At 34.8% G+C, this 12888-nt stretch overlaps 1 protein-coding gene across 2 annotated transcripts in view; it reads left to right on the forward strand.

Moving 5' to 3' along the window:
• The window catches only part of LOC131666885 (venom serine protease 34-like), a 343024-nt gene that overhangs the window by 89986 nt on the left and 240150 nt on the right, over nucleotides 1–12888 (forward strand). For both annotated transcript variants that reach the window (XM_058939947.1, XM_058939954.1), the window contains exon 3: nucleotides 5482–5694. In XM_058939947.1, coding sequence (XP_058795930.1) covers nucleotides 5482–5694 — 213 coding nt within the window. The remainder of the gene's footprint in view (nucleotides 1–5481; nucleotides 5695–12888) is intronic.

Here is a 12888-nt window from a genome sequence, read left to right on the forward strand (position 1 = left end):
TTAAACACGTATAGTTATACGTATCAGTAGAATATGCTAAAAGGTGAACTCAAAGCGTGATACGGAATAATAAAAAAAAGTGCGATTATTATTTTGCCATTCGGCTTAAAAGTAATTTTTGGTGAAAATTAACTTACATTATACAATACCCGTCAATTGCTTTCGTCCACCTAAACAGAAATTTCTTGAAACTTTAAAGTTTAATATCTCAGTGAAAAATTAATGTACAGAGACCAGCCGGGACGCGCTTGAAAGATATTTCCAAGACCTTTTATATGGTATGTATAACAAATATGATTAGTTCATTCTCTAATTGTTTCTAACGATAATTTATCGTTGAAAATTCGATTTTTCTACCTACCTTTCACTCCTGCCTGTACCGGAAGGAAAAGCTGTAAAAAATTTTGAAGTAGACCATTTTTTAGCCCTTTCTAAGGGCTATACAAGAAGCTTATTAGAAATCTGAATTCCCCAAGTATATTGCGTACAATCGAGTTCTTACCAAAAAATGACCATTTTTGTCAATTCAAAATATCTCGATAAATATAAGAGATACAAAAATATTTATTAGAAAGACAATGTTTGTTATTTAGTGTAAAATGTGATAGATTATTCTCAAATTTTTCTTTGAAAAAAAATTTTTTTCCACTTTGCATTTTTTTTAATGTATTGCAACGGTAGTCGATTCGATTAATCGATCCGTTCGCGATTCGGTACACTCGCGATGTTAGTTCGAACGACTAAGGGAGAGAGAGAGAGCGTGCGCGAGGGTTTAAATATTCAGTTAAGCCTTAGCTGCTTTTGTGATAGTACCGCCAATACTTTTTACATAGTGTTTTGCCTTTTTGATAAAAGTTGTTTCTTGCATTTTTTGGACTTGTGCGAGTGAAAGCGAGCAGCATCACAGCAAACAGCATCACAACAGCAGCAATCAAAGCAGTAACAGAGTAATAGGAGATATTACGAGGGAGGCAGCGAAGCTGATACTTGGGGAGCATCGACCGTTGATTTTCTTCAACAATTACGGCTGATCACCGTAATTGCACCGGGGGGTAGGTGCAACTCCCTATTATTGCGCGATAAAATAATTTCGAAAGTATTTTGTCTATCGCGAGCGTTGTTTTTTTTTGTATTCCCGCCGAGCGTTAGTTTTCGCGGCAAAAGTTTGAATTCTCTCTCTCTCTCTCTCTCTCACCGAATTATTATCAATAATTGTAAGTCCTATTTGCGTGTGTTAGTCTTTCGGCCCGTAAAAAACTATAGTTTTTTATGAATAAAACATTATTAATTTTGTTCGCCGTTTACATCATTTCGTTTTCTAATAGCTTAACAGATCTATAAAGGATTAAGTTTAATCCGATTTCGTCTAGGGGATTAGTCGGATTAAGCATTAGGTCACTCACACCTAAGATAGATCGAGTATCGCAAGTCAAGTGACTTAAGGTAAGTTCAACTTGGTTGGAAAAAAGACACTAAAACGAAAGTATTAAACGTAAAGGCGAATACACGTATAACTATACGTGTTTAACGGAGCGGTGGTTAGCTCTGTATAGCCCTTAGAAAGGGCTAAAAAATGGTCTACTTCAAATTTTTTTACAGCTTTTCCTTCCGGTACAGGTAGGAGTGGAAGGTAGGTAAAAAAATCGAATTTTCAACGATGAATTATCGTTAGAAACAATTAGAGAATGAACTAATCATATTTGTTATACATACCATATAAAAGGTCTTGGAAATACCTTTCAAACGCGTCCCGGCTAGTCTCTGTACATTAATGTTTCACTGAGATATTAAACTTTAAAGTTTTGAGAAATTTCTGTTTAGGTGGACGAAAGCAATTGACGGGTATTGTATAATGTAAGTTAATTTTCACCAGAAATTACTTTTAAGCCGAATGGCAAAATAATAATCGCACTTTTTTTTATTATTCCGTATCACGCTTTAAGTTCACCTTTTAGCATATTCTATTGATACATGCTCGTAGTTGAAAACCTTAACTGATCTAATTCATATTTATGCTTTATACTTTCGCACTCCTTTTTAGATGCGAAAAACGTGAATGCAGTAGCACTGAGCATACCAAGAGCGAATTAAGGCAGTGCTTAACCTCATAGCAAGAAATGAACTTTATTCTTTTAACCAACTGTTATAAATTTATTTGTTATATGTACTGTAACGGGGTTAATACCGTTTATTTAATTTAAGCGCGCGATCGCATAGAAAAGCGCGCGTGATTACCTACACGTTCAAACACGAAAACCGGAGAGCAGGAGGGAACGGATGTCAGTCAACCAACTATCTACTAACGTGAAATAAATACATCGAAAATACTGTTAACATCACATACGGAATTGTTTAATGCCTCTTAATACTACACTGTATTCGGCCCGCGTGTTTATGTTTACATGCCGCGCGCACGACAACAACATGCAGTGTCGGATCGCTTGCCGCTTATTGTTCGCCGAGTTATTACATGCACGCTTTTTACGGAGCACAAGAGATTAATTATTAGCAACTCTATCGCGTTCGCGAAATTAAGCTGGCTAGCATACCTTGTTATCAGTTGTACGGTAGCACGAAAGCGGAAACGCTCGCACCCTCGTTGCGGAAAAGTCAGTCTTTGCTGCGAGGTATCTCGCGTTTTCAGTTTCGCCCTTGATGGCGAAACTGCTGACTCGCACACTAGCACGCACTCCACTCCGTCAGGCTATGGCACAGCTTCTCTCTTTTCGTCTCTGCACTCCGGAAAACTCGCGAAAGACTCTTTCTTGTTAATTGCGGCTGGAGGTATCGAAAGCAAATCCTCGACTGGTTCATTTTCATACGCGCGCGTTCCATTCCGTCGCGTGCCGAATTCCCTCGGCACATTTTCCCCAACCGGTAGGTGCTGCCCTTGCGGGCAGCCGCATGGTTGGGCCGTTAGTGCTAATAAGACTTTTACCGTCACAGTACTTATTTATTACAAGGTTTTATTTCAACTGTTTATTAATTTTAAAAATGAGTAATTATAAATCATAATAATGTATTATTAAAATTATTTGAATATATTTTAAATAGTCCAAATAAATTACTGCAAATTGTAATTGAAACTCATTATTTCATAAAATAAATCTTTATTTTATACCTAGTTTCTAATAAATATTTTTATATTTCAACCTATACACAGTCTTTGTCTTTTTATTTTCATTCTTGATTAATTAATTTCTACTGAAAACTTTCAGCAATATTAAAAAAACAAATATAAATATAAATGTTATTTTATTTTCATTTTTCATATTTTAAAGTATTACGTGCAATCGCGTTTAATATGAAAATATTATATAACTTATTATTTTTATTTTAATATTTTATATTTTATTATAATACAAATTCTAACGGAGAATTTCGGCTATGTCGATTTCGTCCGTTTGGCTCTCGCAAATGTCCGTGCGCCGCGCCAAGCTGAGAGTGTGTGCGTTTGGTACATACACTCATGCTTGGATCTTTTGTTTACGAGGTGCTGAATACGGGCTGAGCTGACGACTGGAGCGATGCAGATAGCGCAGAAGAAGAGAGAGAGAGAGAGATGAGAGAGAGCGCTTGAATTGCGGATCGCCGCGGAAAATTCGGAGAGTCTCTGCTAAGCTATGAGCAGAGGAAGTCGCACGCGCGGATAAAATCGAAAGGTCACGGTTTTCCAAGTTGGCCCCGCGACCTCGCCGACGTTTTGTTCGTTTTCGGAGACACGCCCGGTGCTCGGACGTGTAATAGAGCGTGAGGCTGGGTCGCGCCCAGCCGTGTCCCGAAGGATACCCGATACCGGTGCGTTGGGTAACCGGCGAGGTGCGCGGATGCGCACGCGAGGAATTGGACGTGCTGAAGCACCGAGTAACGGAGAGGCGGCAGAAACAACCACAGCAATTCTCGGGTAAAACAGCGGATTAAGGCAGCAATATTGTGGAGCAAGCAAGAGGACGAGCGAGAAGACAAATAGCGACGACAACAAGCATCAGCGAGACGGTCAGCGGAGGACACACCAGTGACGTCACACTGAGGAGCGCTCTAGCCGTCAGAGAGACTGAAGGTCGAGGTCGGTGCCGTGTTTTTCTCTTGTTTCTCTGTCTCTCTCTTGCATGTTTGGGCGCCAGCTTATGGATGGTAGCACGGCAGACCTGCTGGCTACCCGTTGATAGTTTATCGTTAGAAAGTGTTTGACGGGCATCTATTGTAATATTTAGCTCTAACAAGAGGATCGGCAGGCTGACCAGCCACCGAGTCACCTTCGCGTTCGCGTTTGTTATTGTGTCGTTCGTAGTGTATAAGTACGAGGTCGCCGTATTGTAATCGATTGTTGACAAGTAAAAGACTAGTGTGTTAATCCGCTGTTGTGTTCATTCGCCGCTGTATCACTCCTCATCCCGATTTCGAATCTGTGCGTTTAACGTGTTTATGCTCGACGCGTTATTCAGTCGTGGGAACGTCTTTTGCTTCCCGAATCCCCGAACAAATAATTTGTGCGGACGGTCGCGAGCAACTCAGACGGGTACAAAATTTAATATTTTATTTATTAATAAATTCTAATTATTCACTACACTTTTATATTTTTATAGATACATGAACCATGTTATGTATATGAAAAATGCGACGTTGCCACGTTTAACTATTCTTACGCGAGTTAATCGTGGAGTTCATCTTTTATCATTCCTATATATCTTTTAGTTTTGATTATAAGCTACTGCATTTTAAATTAACATCCATTTCTTTCTTTGCATACATCACAAATTTTCATAAAATTGTGATGGAAATTATGATCATTTTTTTTATAAGTACTTGAATTAAAAGCAGAGAGGAATCTTCCTCGCTCTCTCATAAAAACGTTTGTCAATTTCTTATTACAATAACTTTTAAATGAAGCTGTGAAAACACTTGAAATTTGAAATATAATCTTATATATCCAATTATTAATAACTAAAAAAGTTAGAAGCATGTGTTGTCATTTTCACATTTAACAGATGCATCCTTAATAAACAATGTTCTTTATACTTGGTGAAAGTATATTTTACGAATAATATTAAAAATTATAAAGCCAAATTTTTTAAATTTTATTTTACACTTTCATCTAAAAATCCTCTTAATTCGATGTCAATTATTTAATCGATTTTCGACATTTACAACCGTGTATGAAACTTAGTTTAGTTGAGTTGAGAAATAAAAATTTTTCGGTTAATTTACGTTCAGACGTAAATAGTTGTTATGTAAAAAGTTATATTTATTTTCAAAATTCTTGTTATATCATCTATAAAGAAGAACAAAACTAGTTGCTCAAGCAATTTTTAAAGATATAAAATTATTACAAATTATTTAGCGAAGTTTTATATTGGATACACGTACTTTTATTTACATGTGTATGTGCAAAAATATATGCTTATTGATACGCATAAACGCAATATTAATGAAAAATTATTTCTCAAATTCTTTGAAAAAAATCATAAATATATACTTCAGAGTCAGAATTGCGTTTTGGACTCTTTCAACGTATTCACGAACCCTAGCTCTGGACCTCGAAGATTTTGCGGTAATGGTGATTTTATCAAAGAATCGGATGGTAAAGAGATGATTGTAACACTTACTTCTGCTGTTAATTCTAGTGGTGGAACTGTAAGGTGTTCTTTCGAAGCTATCGAGGACATTAAATGTAGATGTGGATGGACAAAACCGGTAAGAACATTTTTATTATTGCCATCTCAAACAGCATTTCAATATTTTCCATTAAATACGTATTTAGTATAAATAATTTATAGCACTAAAAAGAAAATATAATTTTATAATAATGAGTCGTTATACAAAATAAATTAAATAACATCATTAAATCTCTTTTGTCTCTCGCTGCAAAACTAATCGCTGCTTCCGTCTACTTTTGGAATGCTCGGTGCTATTGTGAATACGTTTCGTATGGCTAAAGCATGAAGCGCGAAAGCATGAAACAAAACGAGAAATAAGCTTATTCTGGTTATAAGTTCTTATTGCAATTAAGGATTAGTGGAATAATATAGGCAAATATTAAGTGTGACATGAGACATATGAAAAAAGAAAAGATATATTTATTGCTTTTCCAGGAATATACCGCGATAATTAAGACCGAAAAACTTAGAAACATAGAAAGTCATGAACAAAAACAAACAAGAGGTTGCAGTTGTTAATCGAGACAAAAAGAGAGAGAAAGAAAGAGAGAAAAAGAGATAATGGAAACAAAACTAAGCGTGAGCTATTAACAAGATACGTCTCACGCATAACAAACTTGAATATCACGCGGAAAACAAAGTTATAAGTAATTCACGTAGCTTGTTTTGATGCCTGACATTGTCACTGCAGCCAATAATGTCATGGACGTTATCGGACAAAGTGATTTTCTTGGGCGCTGCTTTTATTCTCAGCTTTTACTGATGCGCTCAGAGAACGACTGTCCGCACGGGTATATCTCATGATTTGCTCGTACTGGACAATCAAGCTCTCAACGAGTGCACTCCAACTCTTTTTCAGCTTCTCACAGATGATATGGCCTCCTGTTTTGTTGCTCTGTCGACGTTGTTTTGTGATCGTTACAAAATAGGTCAATACTTGAGAAAAAATTGCCTGAACGTCCTTCGTCATACCTAATCTGCCTATCTTGTTCCTGGCCATATCTATACTAGTTCACTTTATTCGCGTGTCGTTCTTTCCCTTTCTTTTAACGTTTCTTCTAACTAATGCGCTACTCAAATTTATTAAAAACTCTAGCTGATGAGTTTGAATATGACAGCAAACACCCAACTCAATCCAAGCTTTTGGAAAACTCGATCGATTAACCTACCAGATCAAATTTATACAAAGCTGTATCCGACGTGTTTGAACGTATGACATGTAAATCTCTGAGCTCCATTCAACAAAACACTATAATCGAAGTGTTTTGAAACCACGAAAGGTCAATCTCCAAGATCATATTTTTTTTAATTGTAGCCCACGAATTTGAAAGTAGGACACGTAAACCTCCGAGCACCATTCGAAAATATATCATAATCCAAGCTTTTTGAAGTCTAAATAGGTTAACCTGCAAGATGAAATATATTAAATACCGTAGATTACAAGTTTGAACGTATGGCACGTATACCTCCGAGTTCCACTCCCCAAAATACCTTTAACCCAATCTTTTTGAAGTCTGAATAGGTCAACCTATAAGTTCAAATTTTGTAAAACCTTTAGCCGTCGAATTTGAACGTACAATACGTTAACCTTCGATCTACACTTTCCAAAACACTATAACCGAAGTGTTTCGAAGCCACGAGAGGTTAACCTGTAAGATCAAGTTTATTAAAATTGTAGCCAACGAGTTTGGACGTATGACACGTAAACCTCCGAGTTCCACTCCCCAAAATACCTTTAACTCAAACTTTTTGAAGTCTGAATAGGTCAATCTGTAAGTTCAAAGGGTCTAGCCGTATAAGATGGTCAAAACTGCCCCGGCGGCATAAAAAAACTGATTATACCGTCATGTTCCCCCTTGAAAATTATCCTTCGAAACCGATTTTCAGATTTTAAATCTTATTTTTCGGTCCTCTACACCGTAAAACGTCATTTTCAGTTTTCCAACGATATCTCGGTCAATTTTTGAGCTAGAAAAAAATTTTTTTTCTCAAATTATAGTTTTTTAAACCCTACCAAGTGGTGTGATACAAAAAATGTTTGGCGCGAAATTCAAATCTTTACAGGCGTTCAAAATTTTTAATACTCGATATTTTAAAAACAAAAAAATACTCATTTCTGGAAAAAATATATATTGTGTATTTGCAGCTCAGAAATGTCTGTGAATTTTTCCAGATTTTTAAAAGTGGTGAAACAACCTCAACAAAAATAAAAACCAATAAAAAACACAGTTTTTTAACTCTAGAGCCTTGTAGGTTCAACCTACGATAAAATAAATATCACCACTGTATTCTACAAGAAAAAATACATTGAAAACATATATGATATGTGTTACAATATTTCAATAATGATAGTGGTCTATAACAAACTTATTACGCGCGTTAGGCACACTGTGCACTAAGGTAGAGTTTAATAATTTGTATTCATATTTATCATTTGGATCAAGTAAAGCTACCTTCTAGGGGCTCTAAAAATCTTTTGGAGGATTTAAAAGCCTTAGAATCGATTTATCACGTACCTCAATAACGTACCTGAAGTTTCCCTGATCCTCCATTATTGAGGATTTCGACCGTTATACGGTCGCTGCATACTGTCGATCAGTTTTCTTGTTCTTCAAACTCTATATCGTTTGTATCTGATATTTAAAATAAAAAATTATTTACTAAGAATTATAATTTATCAAAAGTATCTACGATTCTTTGGAAAATATTGATAAGTAGTTGTAGAATTTCAGTGGAAAAAACTTACACACCGTTTTGTCTGTAATAATAATATATCATGATAATAATATATCATGATAATAATATATCATGATAATAATATATAATAGCTCGATATCATAGAACTAGTCTTATTTTGGCTTATGATACTGCAAATCTATCGCATCATTAGCGACTATCATTTCAGCCAAATAAGAAATTTTGCTTTAGCTGGTAAGTTCCAGTAAACAATGTTATCAGGTCTTTTAGAGTTAGTTCGGGAAAGTCATCAACGTCACATAAACTCAATTTTTTGAATTCGCTTGTTCTACGACTCCATCTTCCAGTCTCTGCTTCTGTAGCTAATGTGTTTTTCATGCTATCTTTTGAAACTATCTGTATGAATACAGCCTCATTTGCTGAAGCCTTAGAGATCAGCGGTTTTCCAAATTCATTAATTATAAATCAAACTACCTTGCAGTAGAGACTAGCTTCTGGTAGGTAGCGATTGTGTAGTTGTTGGTGAAAAAATTTGTATTGTGCTACAGCGCCGTGTACAGCTTTCACGACCCACCTAATCATTGTTACTCGGTGAGACTTATTTGCTTCTTCAGCTGTCAACTGCTTTTGTCCTAGGTTTTTTACAAATGGCATGAGCACATGATACTTCTGTTGTTCCAATAACGGCACCACGTCACGAAAACCTCGGTCAAGTACAAAAACGTCATCCTCTCTGCACATAAGTTTTTTTAAGTCACTATCAATCTTGTTTAATTCTTGTTCCAATATCTTGGCATCGTTATCCTTAGCATTAAATGGCCCTAACACGTCATCTACGTAACCATCAGTTGTGCAAATAATGCATGGTTTACAAAGAGGTAATTTCTTATGTCCTGAATAAGACTTTCTTTAATACTCATTGTTCGAGCTTTTTTGGTGTTTAAGTATGTTCCATCACGAACCAAAGCAAGATTATCTTCACTTACATTGTGAAGTTCCTTCAGAAGAATCGTTGAATGATTTCGAATTACTCGTAATTCATCTCTATTGACAGCTTTCAGACCGAAGCGAGAAGGGAATACGTCGCTTTCAAAAGAGCTTAAAATGGATTTCGAAAAATTAGATACTTGCTGATGTCGATCCAGACTAAGAATAGAGCATTCATTTGATTAGAATTTCCAGTACGCAATTTGAATAAAAAAATTACGAGAGCTTGTGTGACCGTACTTTTATCCGAATTTCTGAAAGAAGTTATCACGTAAGTAAATCAGCTGTTTCCATTGCAGTCCAGTGAAAGTTTGAATTCTTTCTTCAGAGATAGCAAAATCACCAATTCGTTCATGCAGCTCACTGTCCGAAGTTATAGTCATAGCTTCAAATAATTTTGTTATGTTTTTGACAATGATTAAGGATGAATGGGAAACGACAATCAAATTTTTTATCTCATCTGCAAAGAATTTTTTTTTATCAGATGACTCTTGCAACATCTGTTTACTTCAGGGATGAAGATTTGTCTCAATAAAAACTTGATGGCGTGCTTCAAGAGGTACAACAACAAACCCAGATTTTTTCCACAAAGACAACAACAATCGTGCGTTGAAATTACTCTTCTGTAAGGCAACTCAATTTTCTCTACTTCTTCTTTTTCTTTATCAGGCAATGATTTCTTTGGTTTATATTCAGGATCCTTTTTAGAAGATTGAGAAGGCGGGTCTGATGATGCTGTAGATGACTGACTGTCTGTTTGAGGAACTTGTGCAAGTTTTCTAATCTTTGAATTTGCAATACGTGCCATACCACTGCATTTTGAGCAAAGAAAATCATTCACTACTACTGTAGTCGCGAAATATTCGGAAAGGTTTGTCGCTTCTTCTTCTGTATCAACAAGTTTTTTTGAACCAATAAATTTTTTCTTTGGCAAACCACATCCTGCACATTTTTCGCTGACACTGAACTCAGACATGACTGAAACCTGGAACGAAAGAGGCAGCTCTTTAGTCATAAATAAATGATCTTTGTTTGTCAATAGATAAACAAATATTAATCCTAAAATCTTCACTATATGGATCTTTTAACAATCTTTAGTAAACTCCAGTAGAAATGTAATATGTGGTAACAGTGCTGCATTTTTTATAATGAATGAAAATGTATTAACAGATAACTTTATTAACCATGTAATTTAACGGTCAATAGATAGAAAGAAAAATTATTTTTTATACCTTCCTTCTACTTACCAACTAATTTTTTATCGAATTTCCAGAAAAGTTTTTAAAATAATTTCAATATAAGTATTCTGAGACTAATTATCGCTTGTCCTTTTATTTTCAAAAAATTCATGGATTCGTTCATCATTGTGTTTATCAAAAATATCTAACACTTTTAAAAGTTGCAGTAAGAGATATGACTCCAGACTAAACATCAACACTATACCGGCGGAAGCTCTACTACAATGGCCTCTTTTTCTCTCTTGAGGTGAGACGATTCATCGGGAATACGCTGGAAATTATCATCCAGCTATTTAGAGGAGTTAGCTCAAAGAAAGAAAGAAAGAAAGAAAAATAGAAAAAGAGAGAACAGAAAGGAAGAAAGAGCAGCGCAGCCGAAATCATTTCGCAAGTTATTAAATAATGAGCTAAGATAACTGTGTGGTGGGCCCTTAATTTATGTAAACACATTCAAGTATTTTTTTTGTTTTTAAAATATCGAGTTTTAAAAATTTCGAACGCCTGTAAAGACTTGAATTTCACGCCAAACATTTTTTGTATCACACCACTTGGTAGGGTTTAAAAAACTCTACAATTTGAGAACAAATTTTTTTCTAGCTCAAAATGGTACCCCCCGTTAAGATAGTCGAAATGCCCCTGTTCCGGGATCCGAAAATTAGATTTATAGGTGTATTCTGCATCTAAAAATATTAGGTTTGCCGCCAACCGGACCTCCCTAGACCCCTCTGGGGTCCCTAGGGCCCCAAAAATCGATGCTAATTTTTGAGTATTTTTTTCTTTGGACTGAAAAATGCTAGCGATACGCGGTTGACGGCGTTGTCTTTTGTATAGAGCCTAGTTTTCTGTCAATTTTTTTCAAGGTCATATATATAGTTCTTCTAGTATAAAAATTGATTTTTATTTTTTAAATAACTATATCTTTTTTCAGAAGGGAGCTTCAGGGCTGCAATTTTTTTTCAAATCTTTGTTTTCTCTTGAATAATAAAAAAAAATGTTATCCGAACCGTATTTTTATTGGCGCCATGCTCAAAAATTCAAAAAATCCGTTTTTTTAGCAGTTTTTCGTTTCTAGCACGTTTTAGGCTAATTCTATGAAAAAACTAATAGTACCATCGTATTCTACGCGAAAAAATACATCGAAAACATGTATCATACTTTTGTTTTTATCACTATTATATCAGGAGAAATCAGCGTTCGAACCTGTGTCTTTATTTACCCATATGCAACACTTAGAAAATCGAAGGTTGGAATACATTCATCTATTTCTACTTGTATGATGTTACCGACGATAACAGTATAATACATGTTTTCGATGTATTTTCCTGTATTTTTTATTAATAACAAAACCAAATATAATTTATCATCAGCATATGCTAAGTGTAAGGTTTTGACTCGTATAGTGTATTGATAGATTTTACTATTAAAATTTTAATATTCTTTAGCTTTTTCAACAGTCATAATATACAATAAACTCTTGTATTGGAATGTAAATTAAAAAAAATATTTTTTTTAATTAATTGTAAAATTGTTATGAACTTGTTTTTCTAACTTAGCTCTATTTTCTTTTTTTTTTTCAAAATGTATTACACAGCATTTGTTTCAATTTTGATTGAATATGTATTCTAAATATATAAGAATAAATCCACAATTATTTTGTTCCTATTATTACAATTGAGTAGCTATATAAAATACTGGCCCGAAACTTATATTTATTTTTTGTGGTATTGACATAAAACTGCAGAGATAACTATTTTAATACTAAATTTTACTCATTTATCTGTGAGTATTTAATAAAACAAAAGTAATTTCTGGATTTGCTCTTAAGGTGGTTCCAGCGAATTGTCAAGTTCATAAGAAAATAACAAAAAATACCTATTAAATGACATTAAAGATTTTCTTGAGTTTTTAATTGAGTTTAATGAGAAATAAATCCAATTCAAGTTCTTATACATTGACAGGACAGGAGGTATCATGTCATGCTCCCGCTTATTCTCTTATAACTTTTTAAAATTTTTTCATTTTGAATATCCACTAGATACTTTCAAAAAATCATTATTCTGTACAGGAACCCTTAATCATTAGGATATTTCATAAAAATATGTCAAATTGATGCATTTCAGGGGTAAAAACATAAAAGCTGTGAACTTGGAAAATACTATATTCGCTTTTATTATTAGCTATGGCATTATACGCTTTTCAATGATTTCATGAAATTACAATCATTTTAAGAGGGCTCCAGCGCCACGGTGGTTCCCAAATGGTTTTCAACATTGATTGCACGAATTGCAAAAACGGTATTTCTCTTCAAC

Source organism: Phymastichus coffea, unplaced genomic scaffold (genome assembly GCF_024137745.1).
Source record: "Phymastichus coffea isolate CEN01 unplaced genomic scaffold, Cenicafe_Pcof_1.1 PCOF00004, whole genome shotgun sequence".
In the NCBI taxonomy this organism is placed as follows: domain Eukaryota; kingdom Metazoa; phylum Arthropoda; class Insecta; order Hymenoptera; family Eulophidae; genus Phymastichus; species Phymastichus coffea.